Genomic DNA, 24,565 nt, shown 5'->3' with positions numbered 1-24,565 from the left:
TCTCATTCCACCAATAATGGGAATTCCCAGAATAAGTGCATTTGGCTACCTCTATACGAAGAGTCAAAGCAAATTGTCGAAAAGTACCTAATTGATATCACGCATCTCCATCACGTTATCCATGCACCATCGGTACGCGGCTTGGTCGATGATATTTACTCAAAACTGAACCAGAAGTGCCCACTCCGAATAGGAGACGTATGTCTTCTTATGGCAATTATCACCAGTACAACCTTTTTCTGGACACCCTGTGATCTATTTACCCGACCGCTATTCTCATCCATAGAAGAAGCCAGCGAGCAAAGTTCGACATGGTTGAGAAGAACCCTAGAGTTACTGGAATTCTCCCATCGAGTAGCTTCGAAAACGATCGAGGCTATACAAGCAACCATAATAGCAGGCTTTGTTATCTGCAATTTGGTGGGCATCTCATCTGAAGCTCATTACTGGTTTTCTTCTGCAACATCTGTTGCGTGGCAGCTTTCTCTTCACCGGATCGACCATCCGCACAACGGAGACTTGAATATTCCTCCGCCAGATTCAATTGAGGCAGAGGTGGGTAGAAGAGTTTGGTGGTATTTAGTCGGAACAGATTGGTTAGTCGCCCCAGGCCTCTGATTCAAAAAAAAAAAAGAATTCCTCTGACAAGATACCCAGGCAATTTTCGCGGTTCGCCGGAGCCCATAAAGGCATATATATGATCAACCCTCGACATATGGCAACGGAAAAGCCCGTGAATGCGAATGATGAAGATTTGGTAGATGGAATGAAAGGAGTTGGCCAACCCATTGACCAGCCTACTTCTATGTCCTATTGTCTTCAAAGATTTCGTCTAGCTGAGCTATGTCGTGAAATCACTGATAGTGAGCCTTTCGCTGCTGCAGGCGTCGGTCGAATTCCATACGAGGAAATTAGACAGATCGATTCAAAAATGACTGCATTCCTGAGTGGTCTACCGTCGTTTTTCTCCCTCGACTTCAAGGCTGACGATCTTCCCGAGACCGACCCAAGAAGATCAAACCCGATAACAGTTCAAAGATATATCATAAATTCACTTTCAAACGCAGCAAGGTGTCGATTGCACCTTCCATATCTAGCAAAAAGCTCTCAAGAGTCAAAGTATCTCTACTCAAGAGATGCGTGTCTGGTAGCCGCACGCATGGTAATCCGAACTGAGCGACAACTTCAAAAAGAAAATCTTCCATTTTTATTGATGCGACTGAGATCCTCTGGAATACTACACTGCGTCTGCATGGCTATCATTGTGCTGCTGATGGACCTTTGTTTGAACCGGAGTTTACGAGTAGAGGACGACCAAGAACTCCGAATGGAGATATTCGGAGCATTTGGCGTATTGGAGGAGGCAAAGGAACAGACACCGCTGGCAGGAAGAATTCTGGAGTCTTTCTATTCCGTCATGCAGCGATACAACATACCCTTTGGTTCTTCAGAAGCAGGGGTCGCTTCTCGGACCGATGGCCAAGACAATGATAACCAGCCTTCGGTATCTATTCAACACCTTCCAGGAACACTACCGGCAATTGACACTAACCAAGTGCCATTTGACCCGGCACTTCCTTCATTTGATGATCTCTTGCAGGAATTTGACATGGATGTGGACCCGCCGATTCTCAGCTGGGACACATTATTTTCCGAACTTGAATCGCCATTCATATCGCTCTGATTCATCGTTCGACAATTCCGGATTTGAAACCACAAATCTATGACGCAGGGATTCAGCTCGTTATGTAAAGCAATCGGACTATCTTATTTATCTTGGACCGATCCTGCTCCGCTCAAGCCACCAGTCCACCCGTGCGCCGCGATCGACAGCGTGGACCGGGATTAGGCATGGCTGGCGTCGGGACTAACGCTGGTGCCCGCTAACTCAACGGTCAAAAGTTGGCAGCGGGCCTGTTGTACTACTGCATGTAATTTGATGGGGAATGATGAAAGTCGGTTACAGTGTGTACAGTACAGATGCAGGACCATCTTCTGGATGACCTCAGGCTGTACAGAGTATCACTGGGTGGCTACACTCGTATCCAGTCCAACCCACATCGGCAAGATCTTGCACCGATCGATTGAATGAGATCGATGCCATCGGTGCAGCGCATATCTACATAGTAGTACCTGGTGCCTGGTTCCTGGATGGACAGCGGAAACAACATCTACAGTAAGCAAGTAGATTGTTTGCTGTTTGCCCTGAACGGGTGGAACGTTCGTTATCTTCGTTCTCAAATTTATTCTTCCTAGGGGGATGTTCTAGAACAGTTCTGGGTAGGACAGAGTCTACTTGATCGGCCTTAGGCCACTGATCGCCAGTATGACATGGACCTAGCCTTGTACACGCGTCCGATCGCGTACAACAAAAATTGTCGATGCAATAGTGCGATCATCCAAGAATGGCTCTACAGTACAATGCCTTGCGATGAGAATTGGCATACCTCGGACTCAACCTGCACCATTCGAATACTCATCACAATAACCTGGAGTAATTCATTTACTCTTCTCCAGGCATCGCGAATCCGTTCCTGAATCCCCCTCGGGTCAACCAAAGCACAAAAATAACACCTGATGTCGTTGGTGGAACCACATCTTGTGCGTCTCCACATGACGCAGGGTTCTGCCTCTTACAGGATATCCACGATGAAGAAGTCCCGGCTTCACACGATCCGATCCAAAATGCTCGCTGACTGGTCAATTCTATGTGTACACGGCGTATAATGGATTGGTAAATTGGGGCTCATTTTCATGTCCTCCCACACAAATCCTACAAGGCTGTACGTATGTACAGGACTGTGTCTGTGCACCAGTGATGCGATATGTAGTAAGAGGCTTATTCCTCTCCACTAATATTGAATGATCCTTTGTAGTTCTTGGCGATGTTTTCATAGTACACAGCCCCAACACTTCAAACTCAGCTTGAGAATGTTCAAGCAGGATGAACATGACCTTTTCCAACCATGAAGTCTCGGAAAAGACAAGGCTCCAATGTTTACATATAGCTACTTCGCAAGATGCTAGATCTCCCCCGTGCATACCTATCATTGTACCTGCATCCAAAGAATGGCAGAATTCGGAAATCAATAACAAGCTCTTCTCCCCGTTGACATCCATGGACGGTTCTCTGTAGTACATGTCATCCGTTCCATCCGGAATACCGATTTAGTCGGCATAAGTGTGGTGGGTGAATTGTTTGTAACGTAGTCCCGTGGGAAATGCTCTCGCCACTGGGGTCAATCGGAGTCTTCGGTGTACAGCTCGAGCAATGAAGTCCAGAATATTCTGGGAAGACTTGCGTTTAATACTTATGATAGGGTCTCATGATCCACCGTGGGCCAAAACGGTGGTCCATTAATGGTGGTCCATGATTGTTTGTCGATACTCCATCGGAGTGGAGTAACTCGCATGGATTCTTCTCCACGTTTGGAGAATTGGACTTCAATTCAAGAATGACGTTTACTGTACCTTTCCGGACGATCTCTCCGGCTGGTTCGGAGTGTGTAATTGTTCTTCCTGGTCAATATGGTCCACTGTGTATATCCGTTCTCAATGATGAGAGGCTGGGTCTCGTTTCTATTTTCACTGTACACTCAAGAATCAACATTATTTTCCCTTTTCCTGATTTCTTTCAATTCTTTTTTTAATACAATTTCCTCATTTGTCAGTTCTCGGAGGTAGAGCCCGGATCCTCCTTGTTTGCCCTACTCTTGAGTGTGATTTACTTAAGTCTTTGGATTTGCCTCTTCTGCATCTTTCCTTCTTGTCTAATTTCCCTCTCATCTCCCTCACACTTCAAAAGGAGATAACGATCTCTTTGACTTTTCTGTCATTCACTCGTTTTCTCGTGAGCTTTCTCTCTCACATTTATCCATTCACAATGAGGAGCTTCATTGCCGTGGCGGCGTTCGCTGCCACCACCAACGCGTTCGTTGGTCGTCGTGATAACTGCTGCTTCCATCTTACTTCCTCCGGAGGTCTCTCCGGTGACCTTGGCCAGTTAGATGATGGTCAGGTCCGCATTGGTGATAACAGTTTGTCGGCCTCTTCCTTCTGCATAGATGCCAATGGTGTCATCACTGATGGTGCTGGCCGTGGATGTATCATCACCGGTAAGTACATGATACCACCCTATCAACGCCTCCCAACGCCTCCCATTCAAGTAAATAAAGCATTTTTGAACTCACATGATACTATTTTTAGCCCCAACTACTCAGTTCCAATGTGATGAAGGCGCTACTGGTACTTCCGGCTTCTCGGTCACTTCCTCCGGTAAACTGGAGTTCAATGGCAACCAGAACTTCATTGCCTGTCAAACCGGTCAGAATGACGGCCGTAATGTCTACACCACTAACAGCACCGATGTCACCCAGTGCACGAACGTGCAGTTGACTGCTGATTCTTGCTCGGGCTCTTCCGGCTCTGGCTCCGGTTCTTCTTCTGGCATTGTTTCTCCATCTGCTGGTGCTTCCGCTACCCCGGCACCTTCCAGTGTGCCGGCTGTCCCTGGCTCTGAGGCTCCTACTGGTGCTCCCTCTAGTGGCCCAGGTGGCTCTGGACAGTCTACCCCTGTTGCTCCTGGTGGTTCTGGGGAGTCTACTCCTGTTGTTCCCGGTGGCTCTGGGGAGTCTACTGCTCCCGCCGGTGCTGGAGAGTCCTCTGTCCCTGCTGGTACTCCTCTCCCTGGATCTCCTTCCACTGTCATGAGCACCGTCACTGTGACCGACTGCAGCTGCTCTGCCTCTGGTGGCCCCGGTGGCGGTGGCTCTGTCCCAGGAATCTCCTCCGTTCCCGGCTCTCCCTCTGGCATGACTTCAATTCCCTCCGTTGCTCCTAGTGTGCCTGTTTCCTCTGGTGGCTCTCAGCCTTCCGGCCCCGCCGGTGGCGGCGGTGGTGTTCAACCATCCGGTCCTGCTAGTGGGTCTAGCATGACCAGTGTGCCCGTCTCCAGTGTTGCTACACCCTCCGGTGGTGGCTCTAAGCCCTCTGGTTCCGCTAGCGTCCCTGCGGGTTCTGCCTCTGCCTCCAGCTCTGCTTCCATCTCCAGCACTCCTTCATCCACTGGAGCTAGCAGCAGCTGCCCTACCGATCTCTCCGGCGATTATGAGTTCCCCCACCTGATCGTTGCTGTTGACTCTTCTTCCCCCGATAAGGCCGCTGGTACTGGTTACAATGGCACCATTACCTCGAGCGTCTCTAGCGCTTTCAACTTCGATATCCCCTCCTCTGACTCCGGCAAGACTTGCAGTCTGGTCTTCCTGTTCCCCAAGCTGGAAGATCTTGAGACCTCTTCTTACAGCTTCAGTGGTGATGGTAAGATCGACTTTGCCAAGCTTTCCAGCCCTGTGAGCAGCTCGACCAACGCCAACAACCTCCCCTCTGTTGCTCAGGACCTGGGTGACATTACTGTCTCTCCTGGTAACTCTTATGTGGTTTCGACCTTCTCTTGCCCCGCCGGTGAGACAGTTGCGTATGAGATGAAGAACGCCGGTAGCACCGATTTGAACTTCTTCCAGGACTACAACCCATCTCCGTAAGTCAACCAAACATGAATCAATGATTGATTAAATGAAATTTGTACTAACTTTTGATATAGTCTGGGTCTGTACATCACTGTCTGCTAAACGCTCAGCAGTCCAACAAGCGAACAGCAAGATTTCTTCATTTAAATCTTTGATAATGCCTTATGTCGAACATGTGTATTATGGTCATGGCTTTGTTTGTTCCGTCCATACACTGACGGCATCTTCGATGTTGTATTAGTATCTACTCTCCTTCAATATGAACCATCAAATTATTTATCCTATATCCAACATACTTTGTTCATTCTTATCTTACGTACTATGTACATAGACTATGGTGGTTGCCTTGGTATTCTGTATGTACTAATGTGGTTTCATTTTGCGCTTGGATCTGCTTGGATCTGCTATGTAAAAGATGCTGCCTAAGGTGGATCACGAGAGTATGCAGTGTGTGTACAAGAACTGATTTCAATGGTCCAATGTCCTTTGAAGGATATTCCCCTTTTTTATCAAAATATTCCAATACCGTATTAACTACTATAATCCTATTATTGCAGTACTAGGAGACTGATTGCCCGAATCGAGTTGAAATATGAAGATCGTCAGGTCTAGACTGTTGCTCAGCCACTGACAACCAAAGTGTATAATTATTCTATTATTACTCCGGAGTATTTGGTCCCTTTCTTTTTCTTTCTTTCCTTTCGTCCACTTTATTGCTCTTCTTCCCTTCTTAACTCCACCACTCAATTAAATTATATTTAAGCGCGCCGCCTACGCCAAGCACGCCCAGCCCAGCCTCGACCGCTCTTCGGCCTAAACTCTTTGACTTCTTTTATCCCTTCAGATTCAATTTCGATTCTCCTCTTGACTCTATCCCCCCCTGAGTTTGTTACTGAATGTATTGAGGGATATTTGAGTGGACATTCTCAAAATGGAGTTGCCGGCCAAATTGCCCTTCTCCAAACGTCGGTTGCGACCGCGCGTGATCATCTCGTTCGTTCTCTTTTTGACTTCTTTCTCTCTCTCTCTCTCTCTCTCTCTCTCTCCCCTTTCATATCCAATTTGTGTTCTAACCTTCAATTCTCCCCAGGTACATTTTTGACTATGTGATCCTAATGTATGCTATACACCCCTCCCCCGCTGGACCGCTCTCGGCATTGAATCTAAACTAACTCCACTCAGCGCCTGCGTAATCGGCTTTTGGATTCTTGATTCCCTCGAACCTTACCACCAACACTTCTCCCTCCAAAACTACACCCTTCAATACCCTTACGCTGTCCACGAACGTATTCCAATCGCCTACGCCCTCTGTATCTCCGGAGCCTTTCCCCTCGCCCTGATCATCGTCTACACGCTCTTCATCGATGGCCTATTCTCCCATCATAAACCGCAAGATCCCATCTCCGGGAAGCGCAAGTTACGCGGACCCTGGCGCTGGAAGGATCGGCTTTGGGAGATGAATTGTGGTATTTTGGGACTTTTGTTGTCGCAGGGGGTCAATTTTGTGATTACTCAGGCCTTGAAGACGGCCTGTGGGAAACCAAGACCTGATTTGATTGATCGCTGTCAGCCTCCACTAGGCAGTAAAGATCCAGTCTTATATGGATTGTCCAATTCTACCATTTGTACCGGTGATCCAGCAATCATCAAAGATGGATTTAGATCTTGGCCGTCTGGTCACAGTAGTTGTGAGTTTGCTGGATCCCCCCCCCACCTCAAATCCTTCCATGTGCTAACTGAGATTAGCCTCCTTCGCCGGTTTATTCTACACTGCTCTATGGTTAGGTGGAAAACTTCACGTCATGGATAATCGCGGAGAAGCATGGAAACCCCTAATCTGCATGGTCCCAATTCTCGCGGCGACCCTGGTCGCCGTATCACGTATCATGGACGCCCGACACCACCCATTTGACGTGATTACTGGATCTTTACTGGGAACCGCTTGCGCGTTCATGGCTTACCGACAATATTTCCCCCCCACTAAGCGAATCCTGGCGCAAAGGAAGAGCCTATCCGATCCGAACATGGGGCACTGAACCCGCGAACCCATTAGACCCTCTAGGCATGAAACTACTCGCTTCCAACGAAAGCTCCGCAGCACTTCGAAATCCCGAGACAGAACGATTCAGTCCGGCCGGAAATGAGAATCAACCTGCTACAGCTACAACGCCATTAAATCATCAACCCTCCGCCCCGTCGTTATATAGTAACACGGGTAATCCATTTGTTCCACAACCTTATCAGCGACGTCGACATGATCATAATCCGGATGGGAATTCGTCGTCTAGTGAGGAAGATGTGGCGGATAGTTATGAAATGCAGCATGGATTCCAGCCGAATGTTGGTCGATATTATCCGGAAGGAAATACGGCATATCAGTCTCAGATCGGAATGGCTACGACAGGACCGAATCCACCGGGTGTTTTTGTCGGTCATGGCGATTCACGACCATTGACAGATCCTCGTGCCCGTGATGTATAGAATGATCATGAATGTTTGCATAAAATGTATTGACGCATCATATTACGGCCATTGTATGATTAGAATAGCGCGTTATTATCATTATGACTATCTGCTATCTGTCTCCATCTATATCCCAATTCATACTCTATATCGGTATACTGTATACTGTACTAAACCTCACAATAAGGAGGTGGACTAACAATTTCTTCCGCCGGCGCAATAATAATCGGCGCAACTAATTCCACCGTCTCAGCCCCCTGAATTTTAACTCGAAGTTCCAACGTATAAACCCTCGACATCCGACAAGAATGAAATGTCGAAATAATCAAATGATGTGATAATTTCACCGGAACCAACAATCTACTCACGAAAGAATGACAAGGTTGATCTGGATCCGGAGCCCAGGCTAATGTTGTCTCGGTAATTGCGTGTGTGAATTCCGTCAGGATTTTATCGGCGTAATTTAATTTGGTCCCGAAGCGATCTTTTTGTTTCTGAGGAATTGAGGCGTGATATGTTTTTGTGAAGAATGTTGTGGCTACCACGCTTCCGCGAAGAGATTGAATTTGTGGAAGATTTGGTGATTGAGATTCAACGTCAGATTGCGGGTTAAGATTCTCTGTATTATTTTCGTCTTGATTTGCATTTTCAGTTCTATATTGGGATTGCTTTGAGGGTTCTCGTTCATAGTGGAGATTTAAACAGACTGCTTGTCGAATTGGCATGTCGAAGCGAGGTGGTGTGATGATTGATAATGTCAAACGACCCAATAAGGCCGATTCGGACTTTTTAGAACCCTTCGTAAAAATGTCGATTGTTTTTGACGGGGGTGGGTCAATATCATTCAGATTTTCAGGGTCCACTGCTGGAGCCGAGGAAGCTGGAGATAGAGATGATGGAGATGGCGGGGACAATGCTAATGTAGAAGATGGTTTTAATCTAATCTTCAGAGTTCTGTGCAACATGATTTGAATCATATCGGTGACAAGACTTCGACGGGTGAGTTGAGCTTGTAAGGTGTATATGATTCGGCAATTTGAAGGCGCGTAGTCGTTGCGTAGTTTGCCGCCGAACCCCGCGATGTCTGGGACGCCGAAGCTTGGAGGGGGTTGGAGATGGAGTTGGCGAGTTAACGGGTTTGTAATGGGATGTTGACATGTTGTGGAGGATAACTGGGTTGGGACTGGGAATGCAAAGGGGAAGAAGTAGCGTTGATGCTTTTTGATGAGATTTTCTGGCGGTAGAACTGATGTTGGGATGGAGTATTCCTCGTGATGGAATTGGCGTGGATTTTTATCGTGGCGAGTGGTGAGCTCTTCGCCTGGAGGGGATTAGTATGAAAATTGAAGCAGGGAGAGGTATGCTGTGGATACCTATGAAGAAGATGTCGAGTGTTTCGAATGGTAGGTCTACCTCGGATCTGATAGCGATGGACCCTTTGATGGTATCGCCGGCGTGAAAGGAATAGTGATAGCGCGAGACAGAGCCTGGAGGGTCTCCCAGGAGAATATCCAGGGAGACGGTGTGACTTATGTCGATAGTGGTCATCTTAGCTCATTATTAGAGCAGAGTAGAGCAGGGCATGACAGAGGAGAGAAGTGTTGAAGAGTAGTCTGGGTGCTTTTCACGGATGAGTCACGACGGAGTGGATGGAGTATACGAGCAAGACGGAGATAATTTACCCTCCGCATATTCAATTAATAGTATTATATTAGGCTAATTTTATCTTATTTAACTTAAGGTCTGACTTCTTCTACTTAACCCTCGTAGAGGTACATAAATATCAACATCACTTCGCCATGACTAGAGAGATGCATGGGAGTCAAGTGGACTCCAAGAAGAAACCCTGCAGATATCGGTGTGGTCCACTTTGCATAAAATGATGCACCGGACATGCATGACTTCTACAGTCTCAAGTTCTCAGTGATAACTGACTAGAAATTCAATTATTAATACTTTACTGCTACGAGGAAAAGTGGTATGGATTGGTTCACTAAAAGTGATTGAGTTCTACACTACATACTATCAAGTAGATCCAGCGATGGAGTCACCGGGACCAGCCCTGGAGGTTGTATAGAATGAGATACCTACAATCATCTGGATTCGGTATATCTTTTCGGGCTGCGTGCACTATATCTACATCTTCCAATGATCTGCAATGATACAATACAAGACGAATCACCGCGTTGTGTCTCGACAATCCGAATGTCTTCAAATCTTAATTCTCCGAGACCCATTTCGGGCCGTCCTTTGTTTCAAACTTCGAAGCAATTATCCCCGAGTCTACGGAGTATAGGATCGCCTATCACCATGTTTCTAAATCCACTCGGCATTTCTGCGAATATGAAACACTGGATCTCTTGAATCGCAACTACGAAGCACTGACCAGGGCGATCTGTATCATCCGGGATCCTTTACACAATTGAAAAGAAAACTAAAAAGAACTTGGATAAAAGAGACTAACGCCAATCCTGTAAATAAATTAATTCCCTACTTCTCTTTCCCATTCCAGTAAGTTTACGCACGCAAACTGTAAATCTCCCGCAATTCTACAGTGAGTGCTGTCAACGCAGATTGATGAATTAGGGCTGACTCCACTCGTTGCCGCTGCAACCAACTTTTTACACTTCACGTTTTCTCCATCAACACTGGACGAGGGGGAATTAATGGATTAATAAAATTAATGCAGGGACTGCAGAATGTACCGAGCCATCCGAATACAATTTGCTCCGTAGAATGCAAGACATTAATTAATCTCCGTAATTACTACGAGCGTGTTCCTCCACTCATTTGTCTCGGCGATGTTGCCCAGCCACCCACTTCCCAGCCTCCTCGTCAGCCCAAGATGTCCCATCTTTTCTCCCTTCTTTTTATTTCAAATTCTTTACTCCGGAAGATTTTTGATTCTTTCATTCTTCTCAACCCCTCCTGCATTGCATATATCTCATCGTCACCGCTGCTTTGACAACTTCCTCCACGTGATGCTCTAGTCTGAGATCGACTGTATACTCAATCTTGTACATCTCACATCTCCCCTGTCTTCCCCACTTCCTGTACATCTTACAGGCCAGTGCGCTGGCTTGCTGGTTCGCTTTGCAATAGACAGAATCCAGCATACCAACGTCTCTTCTACCTACATCGACCGTCTCTACGCTTGCTACATTCCTCGGATCGGTCCGTCCATCCACCCGCAAAGATGTTTGGCAGCGTTTTCTTCATCTTCAATCGCCTGGTGGAAATCGTCTTCCTGATTCCCATAATTGGCATGCTGGTATGTTTCAAGTCCTATCTTGTCCAGCGCAATCATGTGCGCGACCTTGATTCACCCGATTAACAACTGCATCTCTTAGGCCTACTTTGTCGATGGCTATCTCAAGGCTAACATCCTCGCCCCACCCTATATCCTCGTCCTCTTTATCGTCAGCGTCTTAGCCGTCTTCTGGTGCCTCGATACATTGATCCGATACAGTTCAACCAAGCGCTCCGCCATATTTGTCTGCTTCGTGGACCTCCTCTTCTTCGGCGCCTTCATCGCAGCTGTTTACCAGCTGCGCTTCATCGCGAATGCCGACTGTGGACATTGGGAGGGTGGCTCTGTCTGGGTTTCACTGGGTCCCTTTGGCTCATACGGTGCTCAGTCTGACAAATTCCACTACAAACTCAACAAATCCTGCGCCATGCTGAAAACTTGCTTTGCGATGGGCATTATGGAGGTAGTGTTCTTCTCTTGGACGGCTTTCTGGGCACTTTTCATTCATACGCGCTCTGATCGAGTGGTGGTCAAGGAGACTCATGTACGACGTCGAAGTCACTCTAGTCGTCGGGGACACTCTTCCCATGGTTCGCATCACCGTCATCGCAGTTCCAGTCGGAGGCCTGCCTATGTGGTTTAAGAGTTGATCTGGAATTGTTGTATATGAGCTGGTGTTGGGTGGTTTTTTTTATTTTTTTATTCCGGGAATCCTTTTGGCCTGGACTGTGTGTTTTCTTTCTACTTGATTCCTTTTTTGCTTATGATTTATGATGAATGGAATAATGAGGATATGCTGGAAATCTCACCATAAGAGAAAAAAAAATACCTCGCATGAAAAGAGGTTTGGGGGGAATGTGGGGGATCGTCCATAGTTTATCCTAGCTACAGTAGTTGTTGTCCACAATCAATTATGTCTATCATTTATACCTCACTCTATTAACTTGTGAATACATCGCATCTAGATATTCTCACCGGATACTAGTTAATAGTTAGTAGATATCTACTAAATTAGATCCACAATTCTTTGTATCCACCCCGACGTTGGCCGCATGCTGCAATTAGTAAACCTGCGTCGCCCAGCCTTGTCTGATATCTTCTGAATCTTCACATATTTCATCTTTCGTAAATACTTCCATTTCGTCAATTATTGAAAATGGATCCTTCGCAGTATGCTCTTCCTCGCGGATCTCGTATTCTGGTCACTGGAGCCAATGGATACATCAGCACGCATGTCGCGGATCAATTATTGGGACTGGGTTATTCAGTGCGGGGCACACTTCGGACGGAAAAGCCGTGGCTAAATGAGTATTTCCTCAACAAATATGGCAAAGGTCGATTTGAGACGGTAGTGATCTCACTCCAGAATAAAGATGAGGTTGATCGTGCATTGGATGGCGTAGATGGACTTATTCATTTGGTACTTAGCACCTCCTACTCTATGCCTAATCATTGGCACTTCTATTCCATGCTGATCCACTAATATAGGCTACCGATCTTTCATTCAGCAGTGATCCCAATGCTGTAATCCCCTGGGTTGCACAGGCTGCTAAGGACATTTTGGAAATTGCTTCTCGAAAATCCTCCATTAAGAGGGTTGTTTTGGCGTCTTCGTCTACGGCGGCGTATATGACTTGGCCTGAACCAAATGGGCGGCAAATTGATACCAGTACGTCCCCCAGATAATCCAGAAAGGTATTCAGCTAAATTTACTAGATTCTTGGAATGATGCCGGTGTTGCTGCAGCATGGGATGAAAGTACCCCTGAGCAGAAGAAGCCCATGACTGTTTATGCTGCGTCCAAGACTGAAGCTGAGCGACAGGCGTGGAAATGGGTTGAGGAGAAGAATCCTGGTTTTGTCCTGAACTCCGTTCTGCCCTGTTTTAATGTATGTTCTGCATAAATGCGAGAATATCTCTTGTACCCGGTCTAACAGACTTAGGTTGGCAAAGTTATGTTCCCGGAAGCCCAGGGCTCGACTATGGGATTTGTTCGCGCATTACTCAAGGGCGATGCCTCTTCGTTTAATCTGCCAGAACGTGCGTATATTTAGCCGCATTTTCTTTTTCTCGGAACGAGCTAACTATTCTAGAATGGTATGTGGATGTCGAGGACGTGGCCCGATTATTCGTCGTCGGACTATTGGACCCGAACGTCAAGTCCGAGCGTATCTTTGCTTTTGGCGAGCAGACGCACTGGCAAGATGTCGTTTCTATCCTTCGGAAATTAAGACCAGATAATAAGGTTATCCCTGATGTGCCCGCTGACATTCCCCGTGACCGAACTACTGTCGTTCCTAGAGAGCGTGCGGTCAATTTGTTGAAGGGCTTCTATGATCAGGCTGGATTTACACCCATCAAGAAGAGCCTTGCTGAGGGAATTGAGGATTTAAAATAGAGTTGTTATCGGGAAATTCAGAGGTGATGTTGGGCTTGGGATGATGCATAAGGGCTGATGTACATCATATTTGAATGATCACCTAGTGCCGAGACGACGGATGAAACAAAGTGTGCCAGTTCTCTTGAACCGATCTCCAAACCATTTTTAAGTATATGGATCGATTAATTGCAGTGATTCATTGCAGTGATTGATTATTAGGTACATTAATTATGAAAATCCACTCCCCGTGGACAAACAAAAATCTATCACACCGTCCATCTACAGTATGTCCAATACTCAATGCTTATCGAATTTATTCGTAGCAATAGTAGTCGCTGTAATTATGCCAATGTCAGCTCCTACATGGGAAATACAAGGAAAAGGTGAAAACTTACTTGGATGGCTTCCAACCAACGCATTTATAGCAATCGAAGAAATGAGTAGGATCATACTTTTCCTTGATCCGAAGAAGCTCAGGGTATCTCGACCCAAAGAATGTCTTCTCCCACTCCGGCTCAAGATAACTGGCCTCATTCATGTACGCGCCGCCACCAGGAGTCAAATCCTTCAGGCCCTTAATAGTACCAAGCCATGATTCAAGCAGCTTCTTCTCCTTCGAAGGCTCTTGCTGCGTGAACCATGCACCTGTCATAAGAACGTGCCAGAGAGCCGAACGCCAAGCGGGGTGGGCGCTTGTAGCGTTTCCGTTCTGTACATTCACTGGGGATGTCATGATGATTTGTGTGAGGGGTGTGGTGTTGGGCAGTAGTTTGTTGCTCAATTTGATTCCGTCGATCATAGCGTCAACAAGTTCGGATATCTTACCATCATCACCAAATAGTGATTTCGGCATGAGACGAGTTGCGACGGCTTCAAAGACTCCGCTTGGTGTGACGCTAGAGGCGAGGCCACTTGTGAGGTCCAGGTAGCCGCTGTACTTGGGGTAAGTAATGTAGTGGCTGTCGTAGACTTGAATATCCTTGTGCTTATTGAGGAAGGAGGCGAATTCGCTGGTAAGGTTGCTCAAAGCGGTTTCGTTGTTCGATGGTAGAACAAGGATGATTTCGGCCTTGTGAGGCCAATAGTAAGCGTGTCCTGAGACGTTGTTGTGCGACCATTCAGGTTGATAGGTTGCGTGTTTGGTGAGAATCTCTTTGAGGACAGGGTAGTTGTTGCCGGTTGCATTAGAGGTGCCTTGTTCAGTGAAGCTGGCGTTGAAATAAAAGACATTGATCTTGACTGCTGGATGCAATTGGAAGCGATAGCTGGTCAAGACGGCGAAGGCTCCTCCGCCTCCACCTCGCATAGCCCAGAAGAGTTCGGGATCATTGCATTGGTTGATTGTTCGAAGGTGGCCGTCTGCCGTTACGACATCAAATTCGACCGCGTTATCAACCATCAAGCCATGCGAAGGACCAAAGACACCGTGACCACCTCCCTGGCCAAAACCACCGGCCAGTCCAACGGATCCTTCGTTTCCACCAGTCACATCCATGTTATTTTTCTCGAAATAGGCGTAAATATCGGATGCCTGAGCACCGGCTCCGATCTCTCCGATGTATTGACCGTTCGAAGCCGAGCAGTTCGAAGCGGTAAATGTCTCGTGGTAGCTCATCTTGTTCATGTTATGGGTCCAGATGGCGAGGGTATTAGGGCTAGTAGAGCGACCAAAGTAATCGTGTCCGGTATTCTTGATGCTAACACGAATGTTATGCTTTCTGGCAAATGTCACAGCAGACGCAACATGCTTAGGCTCACGGGCGTCGACATACAATGCCGACAGACGTCCGAGATCGCAAGTATTGGAGAGCACATCTGCGTTGAGTGGATTGATGCCACAGCTCTTTGTCAAACATCCTTCCCAATTCAGTCCTGATGCTGATCCATATACTTCAGTTCTGGCCTGGTTGAGTGTTGAGTTCAATGTCACCTCCCGGCATACCGAGACATCGAAGTGTGGAGAGTCATAGTAGCAGGATGCAGCATAGGGAACCGTGCGATGTAAGTTTCCGGATAGGGTGCTGTTGAGGATTTCCCATTCCTTGATTGATGGCCAGCAGGATTGTCCGGCATGACAGTCGTAGCTAGGCGCATTGGTAGTATTCTTCGTTGTCGCTGATGCAGTGGAAAAGAAATCAAAAGCGCTCAATGCAAAAACGGCCTTCATTAAAGAGGCGCTAGAGAACTGCACCATTATGAAAGGTGTGACTTGGGGATGAATTCAATATCTAAAAAGGAAAAACTTGAAAACAAAAATGAAATTGCTGGCTCCAAAGACGTTGGACAGGAGCTTGGCTCGCTTTTATAATTCTAAGATTCAATTCAGACTTGTCGCGCATTCATTCCGATTTAGGACATAGTTCGTCCAAATCACTGCGAGCATCCACAGATCCGGGGCTGACAGGTATCTGACTATTCAACGGGCTTCTCCTAATTGTTTTGGTCCACTTTTGGGGGCTGAATTTGTTAGACGACCACAATTTACGTAGGAGGCACTGAATTGTCCACCCCTGAGGGCTGCCATGCTTAGTTTAGTTTAATTGATACCTTATCCCCCAGCTCGGGTAGTGAGGTTTGTAAGGCGATGTAAATTAAGAGAGCTTGGTTTAGCTAAACTGAATAAGGGAATCGAGATGCTCCTTGCTGGTGATAGGCCCGAGACGTCCCACTCGTATAGGATCTTCGATGGATTGGACTCGAATAGATTAGTGCTTGGAAGAGAGGACCCGCCAGTCTTAGGCCCCCAATCCCTGTCATATTTAATTGTATGATTGCGGCATGACTTTTTTGATCTTGAATTTTTGAATATTGAGGATACCCCTTGGAGTTAATCCAGTATTCCCTTGATTTTGCCTGGCCTTTATAGTTCCCTGTTTGTGATCGAGTGTGATGGGATACGAACGGTTGAAGAGTTCCGCCGAGATACAATTTGGCATGGGTGTTGGAAAAAAATTCCCGTCCGTGTGGATCATATCTCTTTTGAGGAATGAAGTGCGATGCCATGCAAAGCTTGGTCCTTCGCCAATGCACAGTCCACCCACCTATGGTAGTTTTAGCTGACCATTTGAACTTGCTCATATAGTTTGTTATGATTACTATATGCGAATTATAACTACAAATTGATTAGTATGAGGCGAGAGACATAGTGCAATGCAATATATTCCATTAGAATCCTCGATTGAGATACTTCATGTAGTACATGATGCTCTGTCTAAATGTTTCTGTTTCACTCTTTGAATGTCAAGCAGATCATGTTCAATTATCCTTATGCCGTATTGTCCTCTATTCTTGGCGGACTTTGATTGCAGATTTTGAAGCCTGAATGGCTCATGCCGGAATGATGTCGAGCTAAATTTCCATAAGGTTATGGAACTATATCCTCAACTCGACTTCAATTTCTAGGGGGCTTTTTTTAACGCACTCTCCCGGGTTTCGTTTTGATTATTTGAAGAAGCACCATTCATCCCATATGGACACTAAAGAGACAGTGCGTCGTATAGCCAACCATGGAAATTAAGATCCAATGAAATAACTTACCGGACAAGAGACATGAGTAAAGTGCATTGGGATTAGAACTAGACTAACCCGATCAAAGCTAAATCAGAAGACTTCAAAACCCCGAACTAATAAATATTTTGCTTGTAGCTGCATAGGTAGCAATCCATCACTGTCCGTAACAGTGAAGCCAACGAAAAGAAAAACAATCACGGTGAGCGCCTAGCGATCGTAGTCGTCCCAGATAGTCCTTGCATATTCCTTCAAAGCTTCCGAAGAAAGCTCCAAATCATGCTCCCCTGGTCTATCAGGCTTTCGCCTGAATAGATCCTCGAAAGATAGAGAAAGAGGAGAGTCGCCCGTGACTTGAATCTGGCCAGATACTCGCTGTATCCATATCAGTTGGTTGCGACGTATCCTGCCCTGCGCTCTATGCCAATTTTCTATCCTTATCACGGATCGTGAGCGGTCTAGCCTCACGGTGAAGCAGACATTGGCATCCCCGTCCCCAGGGCTCAGCCAGAATCTGATATCGGACTGAAGTTTTTTATCTGTTTCTGATAGCGCTACTTCTAGCACAACGGATGGACGGTCATTTGAGCGAGGTGGTCTTCGTTTTGGACCCCAGCCACCATCGGGTTGTTTCGCTCGCTTTTCCTCATCTCCCGATATCCCTGCGCATGCATAACCTTTGATGGCTCGATGGAGTCCCATTGGTTGAAGTGCATCATGAAGCATGCTCTGAAACTCCGTGGCGGCGGTAGAGTGTGCGATAGTCGAAGGCATCTTGGCAAGTAATAATCCTGCGTTCAAGTCAAATGCCGAGAGACGTCTCATTGTGTAGGGATGCGTGGAGTGGATGATGTGAGAAATCGTGTCGTCGTTGCTGGAAAAGAGGATGTATTCGCATGGAGTTTCGTCGGTATTGGAGGCATATGCTTGCGATGTCCTTTGCACGATGTCCTGAAACTGAGATTCGTTACGAATCTTGAATAATTTACTAAATGGGCGTAAATCCTCAAGGAAAGTGTAACCCAAATCATCCAACTCCAGCTGATCGCCATTTTCGCTTAACGACATTGTAGCTATGGTAATACTAGTAGGGAGTAGTGTAAAGATCCAATGTTAAGCAGTACATCCAGTCGTGAATGTACAGAGATTGAAGATAGTAGATTGATCAACGAGCGAATTGGGTACTACGTAGGTGGATGACTTCATAGTGATTGGTTGAAATCTACAAACAATCTGGATCGAAGGCGTTGGAGTATTTATTTCCATTTGACTGCTTGATAGCTATGGCATCAGTTCATTTGAAATAAAAGATAAATATCGAGGCCAATCTAAATCCATATGCTCCCAGATATCGCATATGAATTGCTTAAGCCAGCCATCAACTTGCCCGGTGGTAAATCTTCGGCAATTCGGAACCTCGTCCTTCCCCACATCGAATATTAACGACCATCGACGAACTTCAACTTTAAGGTCTCCCCAGTCCAGGCACAATGAGAGTCAGCATCCATCCTCGAGACCCACCTCCTCTCGGGGAGCTCGCAGAGGCCATTCAAAAATCACTTCAATCCAACTTCACAGCCGCTTCGGTAACCGTTGAGCAATGTCCCGACTTACGCCAAGAACCCTTCAAGCTCGCTGCCCCCGGAATATCAGGAAATCCATGCATAGCTGATATTGGGGGTCAACCCAATCTCTTTCCAATGCCAAATTTGAATGCTCAATATTCACTGCTGGAATTGGCCAAGGACATGCAACTGTCGCCATTTGGTGGGTCCCTTATTGGTGCTGGGGCGGCGCCTTTTCAGGACATTGGCCATAATGCGGAGCTTGCACCTAATATATCCTGGGAGCCCACTGGAAATCACCAGAAGCCGGATTTTGACGACCAGTCGACGGTCAAGATTCGGAATCATTCTCGGGTCATTCAAGTGAATAATAGTAAATCGCCCTCCTGTGATGGAACTTCAACCACGAACTGCGCCCTAATGGCGAATCTGTATGGGTCCAATGGTCAGCCGGGTTTAGTCCTGAAGGTCAAAGCTCGAGGTCGAATTGGAGATGAAAATTTCACCAATTGCATTCGCAACGGACTGAGGGATAAATACGGCGACTCGAGACCGATCAGTCTAGGTGGTGTTTTCCTCTTGAAGAAAGGAAAAGCGAAGTTTCATATCATGCCTGACTTTCCAAGCAAGGAAGACCTACCATTTCGCGATAGAGAGCAGCTTGAAAAAGAATGGTTAACATTCCATGTCTTTGAAGCGCCGATTGTATGCTTGACTGTTTTTCACAGTGCCGATCCAGAGTTTCTAGGGTTGAGAATGGAGCACACGCACTGCTTTGATGCGGAGGGCGATAAAAAGGGGGGGGCACTATCATTACGATATTCAGGATGATGGCTTGGAGGTTGAATATGAAGCATATCTCCATCCAGCATCTACGCTTTATCGTATTGATCGGCCTATTTCTTGATTGGACTCTACTCTGTCGAACGTCTGCTGCTTGAATCTTGAGAAAAAGTCGACCGGATTTGTTTGGTTCACGAGAGTCTTTTCTTTTTATATCCAAAGGCCATATAGGGCAGAGGTTAAGTTAAGATGCAATGGGGAGGTCATAATATCTTTGTTCTTGTCCTAAGTTTTGTTTACTAGTTCATGAGCCTGGTGGTAAAGTTCGTAGTGTCGATCCCAGTGCTATACTAGAATGTAGCCACCAGTCATCAAGATCAGGGAAATTAGAATGAAAATCAAAATTAGCTATGCTTTCCATCCATGTCGTATCAAACTGCGCTTGTGGATATGTTGCTGGGGATGCCGGATAATCTGTCACTCTCTGTGCAGGCTGTGCTGGAGCCTGGCATTTCAAGAGAAGCTTCTCCAGGCCTTCAGAAATTGTGACAAGTAAATGCTGATGATGCATGACTTGAGTTACTTCGCGAAGGACAATGATCGTCTGTGAAACTAGCGACATGATCTTGTCGGTGTCGATTCGAATCGCAGTAGCATATTTAGTGGCTACTTTCAGCAAAAAGACGACTGCAAACGCCAGCATGGTGTCGAAATAAAGCGGGAGACCGTTCAGAAATGAGCGAAATTCCGCATCAGACACAATGACACGAAGAATTGACATGGCAGAGAGAACACCAGAGTTGGCGATTTCTTCCAGTTCAGGCGAAAAGTATCCAGCAGCGTTCTCGAGCGCCGGTATTCCACGAAACGCATGAGAACAGAGATAAAGCTTTGCAAAATGGAAATGAAATCCGACCCCCTTTGCTGGATAATTACCTACTCGACAATTTTCTTGGAAGCTTTGAATCCAATCAGCATGCCATGTATCCAATGCGATTGAGTACCTGCGAAGTTGTGGAATAATTTGAGGTTGGATGGCTGTATCGACATCTACACCAAAGGTATCGAATACCTGGCCCAGAATAGACCATTCTTTGACCTGGCTAATAAGCCTTGCATCATCCTCGGTGGCATTGTCTGTTTCAAGTAGTTTGCTTGCCGAATCAATGATGAATCCCTCGCGCGACATTGGGGGTCTGCCATATGCGATTGAAAAGTGATGGTCGCAGACGTAGACGAGATAGTAGAGACGAGCTTGCATGTAGCCTTCACGGTCTCCTCTAAGAGCCTTATAGATACCGGTATGCAGATTGATATCAGAAGCAACACGTACAGCTATACAGATTAGTACCTGGTAGTAGTTGAATGGAATTGAAGCCAAACCCACCATTTCCAATTAGTGCCCATGATAACTCATGAAGCCAAAATGCGCCAATACATAGACCTCGGATATCATCTTCATTTGCCTGCCGTGAGAATATCTGGCTTGATACCAGGCTCTTGAACTCTGAGTAGCAAGTTTCAAAGAGATGGCCTTGAGAAGGGCTATGTAAGGCCCCGACCGTACAAACGGCTGCTGTCAACAGATTGGATGAACCCCGGACTGAGTCAAGACTGATATGGTCTCCGAGGATTCTGTACAAAAAGTGGTCAAGACGAAGATGATAAGTATCAAATAACGCAAGAGCTTGTCGCATATTGATCAATCCGTTTGAAATCAAATCTGGTCGGCGAGATCTTAATACACTAGCCGACTGATTCGATTGAAAATTCCCCGAGAGACAAGATGACGGTATGGAAGCCGGCCCACCACGCGGGTCCAGAGTAACTTCCCATGATTCCTTTGACCGTTGAGTGACTCTTGGAGGGGATTTCGGGCTAGGGCTAAATTCTTCCGCATTGGTCATGTCAACCGCGGGTGGAGTTGTCGAGTCCAAATGCTCTTCATTTTGCGATTGTATCCCTAGGTCGTGTATGTCGACTTTGTCTGCAATTCTTGAAATAGCATCTTCGAGTCGCTTGATTTTCTGAGCAACGGCTCCTTTCCATCTATAAAAGCTTAGCGAAGTGTCGAATGTAGGACCATGAGGGTGATGAAATAATTGGCTTACGTTACATCTTGCTCCAGGAGGGTTTGCAAGCTTCGATTCACTGAACAAGAGAGTCCTCTTTTCTTGCATCGAGAACATGGTACTTGACCATCGCGCATATGACATTTGACCTACCGCAGCGATTCAACAAGGTGTCACTGTAGATAAGGCTCACTGTAAAGGGAGATACCTTCTGCTTACGGCACGCAACACATGCCGTAATCTTCCTCGTGATATCAGGTGGCTTTCTATCACCAAAAGAATCTCGCAAGGCATTGACCTCTAGGGTGGAAGGCAATGCCCCATCTGCCATTGTAGGAGTAATGGTATGAAGATCAACTAACAGCCAATCTCACCTGACAAAATAACCAATCGGAACCGCAGCGATAGACATGACAGAGCTGTGTGCCTGTAGTGTCTTCTCTGTTAATGCAAGTGAAATGTAAAATCGCCGCAGGACTTGTCGAAAACATACCCGATCAGTCAGAATAAGCGACGCACGTGGGGGCGGGAACAGCCGTTGACTGGCGACTCCACGTGGGGACTTTGTTTTTGTATAATGTAGCATTAAGTAAATACTAAATGTTTTCATATTTAGATGAAATACTATGACTTAAGTGCCGGGAAAACCTATTTGGCACTAAGTACTTGGGGCAATTTTTCGAGAGTAATAGTACTGGAACCCATTTGGGACCGGGGAAGAAAACCGACAGAAGACAAACTATAGAGTAGGCAAACATGTAGTTTAATTTGATCACAAACTGGGCATTTCGTGATCAATGAGTATTACGGCAACTTCAATGATTCCGAGCGAAAGATTAGTAGGTCGAATATATCAACGCCAACTGATCTATCTCGTCTCCATCCTGGCCCATGAAACCAACCACTGCAAAGCCGTCATCAGCCGTGAAAGTCGAGCAGTTATCTGTCGAGGTACCGGCTTCCAAAGTATTACCCATATCGGTCGTAGCTTTGATATAGAAAATGCGAGTATGGTTGTTAAATTGACCGGTACAAAGTTCGGTCTTGATCCAATGCTCGTTCGATCCAAGCGAAAGAGAAACCTCTGTTCCACCGGTTCCTCCATGAGTAAAGGTCGTACCATCGCTAAGCTCCGCCGCGACACCATCAACACGATTCGCGCCCCTAAATCTTATTGTAGATAGAGTTGGAGTAGAGGGTATATTTGGAAGATCATTGAACCAATCGCCATGAGGACCACCTGCAAATTGGCTTTGTCGGAGGGCTGTGGACTTTGACCAAGTGAAGTTGACCAGAATTGGATTGTGATCAGAGAGAACAGCACCCGAATACTCAGGGTCCGTATTTAAGAAATTGGTTCCATCGTAGCGGAATCCATTGGCTGATAGTGTGACAATGTCGGATCCGCGGTATAAGGCTTTGTCGACAATCTCGCATGTTTCGATGGTGGAAGGATTATCGCAGATACTTGCTTCGGCACCCGCGGTAGGGTAAACATTGTTCATCTCCAGCTCGACCCAGACATCTTTCAAGTTGTTCTGAGAGTTGAAAACGCGAATACCCGTATCCTCGGACCTGGTATAGCGAGAATTTGTATCACCCATAACCACAACTGCATTCCCGATTGACCACGTATCGATGTAGTCAGCTACTTGTTGAAGGTTACTGTTGCGAGCTACTTCGTCGTCATCTTCGGTACTAATAGTATTGGTAAGTAGAGTATACATCTTTTGCAATAGGATACCACGTAACTTACCCGGCATCGGCATGCAGATTGTAGAAGTCAATGTAAACTCCATCAGCTGGGTTCCACCTCATGAACGTGAAGCCCTTCGGAGTCAAACAATCGGAGCCGGAGGCATCGGAGCATTTGTTCCATTTGACACGCGTGAAGTCAACCCAGTCGCAGTTCGAGATGGTATTAAGGCCGCTGCCAATGGCAGCACCTCCCGATGTTGCCGTTCGATATTCGTGATCATCAGTCGCGTAGATGTATGCATGGTAGTTGAAGTCCTGAATCATATTGTTAGAAACGGAAGAGGTGGGTCTTTCGTGAAAGAATTGCAACGGACTTCTTGCATGTTTATGATATCGTAGCCATACTCCGCAAAGTAACTGCCTATTTGACCGGCATTATCGGCCTTGTCACCCTCAACATCATTAGACTGCAAGATAGCTGGTAGGCCAGCGACATTGAAGCTGAGTGCAGTGAATGCTCCACTTGTCACGGCTTGGACGCCCGCGGAAAATAGTGCGCTGGAAGCAATGAGATTCTTCATCCTGCTGGTAGTAAAACAGCGCTAAACCCCAGCAAAACCCTCAGTTCATCTCCCTCCTTTTATCTCAGAAAATAATGAGGGGTTGGGGAATTGTGACAACTTCGGCTAGATTTAGTTCTGCAATATTTCGCGCTAACGCAAACCATGCATGGCTGGGAATCCTGAAATTCAGGAACGTGGGCAGCTAAAACTTGATTGATTGGGAATTTTTCTGTTCCATGGCCCATACGGCTACTATATATTAGGATTGCAGTGATATTACGTTCATCCTAACAAAGGGTATGTCTGCGAATACTGATCAAATAGTAGTACTCAATAGAATCGAAGTCTACTTAACGAGCCCACGTGCATTCTGCTTGGCAAGGGAATTTCCCGCTCGGCGTTTTCCAACCCTCCAATAGTCTTTGTCTTCGATTGGTGTTACATTGGAATCATGTTGGATGTGACTGAAGTTATTTCCACACGCAGAAGTCAATGAACATGGGTGGGCTGTCTGGCGAGATTAACACAGTTTCCATGTCGGTCACTTGTGCCCTTCCTTCGAGGTATAAGTCGCTTCATCTGATTGCCATAAAGCACCTTGCACATACCCTGTAAATCTGCGCCGAGCAGCCAGGTTATTCACCTCGTGTTGTCTGAATGAGGTGGTCCGTCTGTCGGTCCAATTTCCCCTGCAGAAACTCTCCCTTGGTGTTTCTCAATCTCCAGCTCAAGTTTCTTGACAGCTGCTTTTCCCTTTGC

The 24,565-nt window shown here is 46.4% G+C and overlaps 11 protein-coding genes across 11 annotated transcripts; 6 read left to right on the top strand and 5 right to left on the bottom strand.

Moving 5' to 3' along the window:
* Positions 1-715: 715 nt before the first annotated feature.
* N7469_008616 (fungal specific transcription factor domain-containing protein) lies at positions 716-1,684 on the top strand (the record flags this gene model as incomplete). The annotated part of the gene is made up of 1 exon (XM_056647534.1): positions 716-1,684. One exon carries the CDS (start codon positions 716-718, stop codon positions 1,682-1,684), a length of 969 nt encoding a protein of 322 aa, XP_056497299.1.
* A 2,199-nt stretch (positions 1,685-3,883) lies between these two features.
* On the top strand, positions 3,884-5,627 carry N7469_008615 (putative GPI anchored cell wall protein; the record flags this gene model as incomplete). Its single annotated transcript, XM_056647533.1, has 3 exons — positions 3,884-4,115; positions 4,207-5,536; positions 5,600-5,627. 3 exons carry the CDS (start codon positions 3,884-3,886, stop codon positions 5,625-5,627), a joined length of 1,590 nt encoding a protein of 529 aa, XP_056497298.1.
* An 829-nt stretch (positions 5,628-6,456) lies between these two features.
* On the top strand, positions 6,457-8,006 carry N7469_008614 (phosphatase PAP2 family protein; the record flags this gene model as incomplete). The annotated part of the gene is made up of 5 exons (XM_056647532.1): positions 6,457-6,518; positions 6,616-6,642; positions 6,708-7,213; positions 7,272-7,473; positions 7,532-8,006. The coding sequence occupies 5 exons, from the start codon at positions 6,457-6,459 to the stop codon at positions 8,004-8,006; spliced, it is 1,272 nt and encodes a 423-aa protein (XP_056497297.1).
* A 152-nt stretch (positions 8,007-8,158) lies between these two features.
* Positions 8,159-9,536, bottom strand: N7469_008613 (uncharacterized protein; the record flags this gene model as incomplete). Its single annotated transcript, XM_056647531.1, has 2 exons — positions 8,159-9,309; positions 9,362-9,536. 2 exons carry the CDS (start codon positions 9,534-9,536, stop codon positions 8,159-8,161), a joined length of 1,326 nt encoding a protein of 441 aa, XP_056497296.1.
* Positions 9,537-11,184: 1,648 nt separating this feature from the next.
* N7469_008612 (uncharacterized protein) lies at positions 11,185-11,881 on the top strand (the record flags this gene model as incomplete). The annotated part of the gene is made up of 2 exons (XM_056647530.1): positions 11,185-11,259; positions 11,339-11,881. 2 exons carry the CDS (start codon positions 11,185-11,187, stop codon positions 11,879-11,881), a joined length of 618 nt encoding a protein of 205 aa, XP_056497295.1.
* Positions 11,882-12,394: 513 nt separating this feature from the next.
* Positions 12,395-13,636, top strand: N7469_008611 (NAD dependent epimerase/dehydratase; the record flags this gene model as incomplete). Its single annotated transcript, XM_056647529.1, has 5 exons — positions 12,395-12,658; positions 12,727-12,907; positions 12,955-13,127; positions 13,182-13,278; positions 13,332-13,636. The coding sequence occupies 5 exons, from the start codon at positions 12,395-12,397 to the stop codon at positions 13,634-13,636; spliced, it is 1,020 nt and encodes a 339-aa protein (XP_056497294.1).
* A 373-nt stretch (positions 13,637-14,009) lies between these two features.
* On the bottom strand, positions 14,010-15,812 carry N7469_008610 (CAZyme family AA7; the record flags this gene model as incomplete). Its single annotated transcript, XM_056647528.1, has 1 exon — positions 14,010-15,812. The coding sequence occupies one exon, from the start codon at positions 15,810-15,812 to the stop codon at positions 14,010-14,012; it is 1,803 nt and encodes a 600-aa protein (XP_056497293.1).
* Positions 15,813-17,335: 1,523 nt separating this feature from the next.
* N7469_008609 (uncharacterized protein) lies at positions 17,336-18,193 on the bottom strand (the record flags this gene model as incomplete). The annotated part of the gene is made up of 1 exon (XM_056647527.1): positions 17,336-18,193. The coding sequence occupies one exon, from the start codon at positions 18,191-18,193 to the stop codon at positions 17,336-17,338; it is 858 nt and encodes a 285-aa protein (XP_056497292.1).
* Positions 18,194-18,615: 422 nt separating this feature from the next.
* Positions 18,616-19,521, top strand: N7469_008608 (uncharacterized protein; the record flags this gene model as incomplete). Its single annotated transcript, XM_056647526.1, has 1 exon — positions 18,616-19,521. One exon carries the CDS (start codon positions 18,616-18,618, stop codon positions 19,519-19,521), a length of 906 nt encoding a protein of 301 aa, XP_056497291.1.
* Positions 19,522-19,777: 256 nt separating this feature from the next.
* Positions 19,778-21,876, bottom strand: N7469_008607 (fungal specific transcription factor domain-containing protein; the record flags this gene model as incomplete). Its single annotated transcript, XM_056647525.1, has 4 exons — positions 19,778-20,808; positions 20,861-21,522; positions 21,585-21,624; positions 21,699-21,876. The coding sequence occupies 4 exons, from the start codon at positions 21,874-21,876 to the stop codon at positions 19,778-19,780; spliced, it is 1,911 nt and encodes a 636-aa protein (XP_056497290.1).
* Positions 21,877-22,381: 505 nt separating this feature from the next.
* N7469_008606 (endonuclease/exonuclease/phosphatase family protein) lies at positions 22,382-23,824 on the bottom strand (the record flags this gene model as incomplete). Its single annotated transcript, XM_056647524.1, has 3 exons — positions 22,382-23,243; positions 23,302-23,558; positions 23,618-23,824. The coding sequence occupies 3 exons, from the start codon at positions 23,822-23,824 to the stop codon at positions 22,382-22,384; spliced, it is 1,326 nt and encodes a 441-aa protein (XP_056497289.1).
* Positions 23,825-24,565: the final 741 nt, after the last annotated feature.

The sequence above is a fragment of the Penicillium citrinum genome (assembly GCF_028827155.1).
Source record: "Penicillium citrinum strain IBT 23319 chromosome Unknown utg000008l:1.0-2707905.0:1.0-2709502.0, whole genome shotgun sequence".
Taxonomy (NCBI): domain Eukaryota; kingdom Fungi; phylum Ascomycota; class Eurotiomycetes; order Eurotiales; family Aspergillaceae; genus Penicillium; species Penicillium citrinum.
Note: the sequence above shows the minus strand (reverse complement) of the source record. Positions and strands in the feature narration are given on the sequence as shown.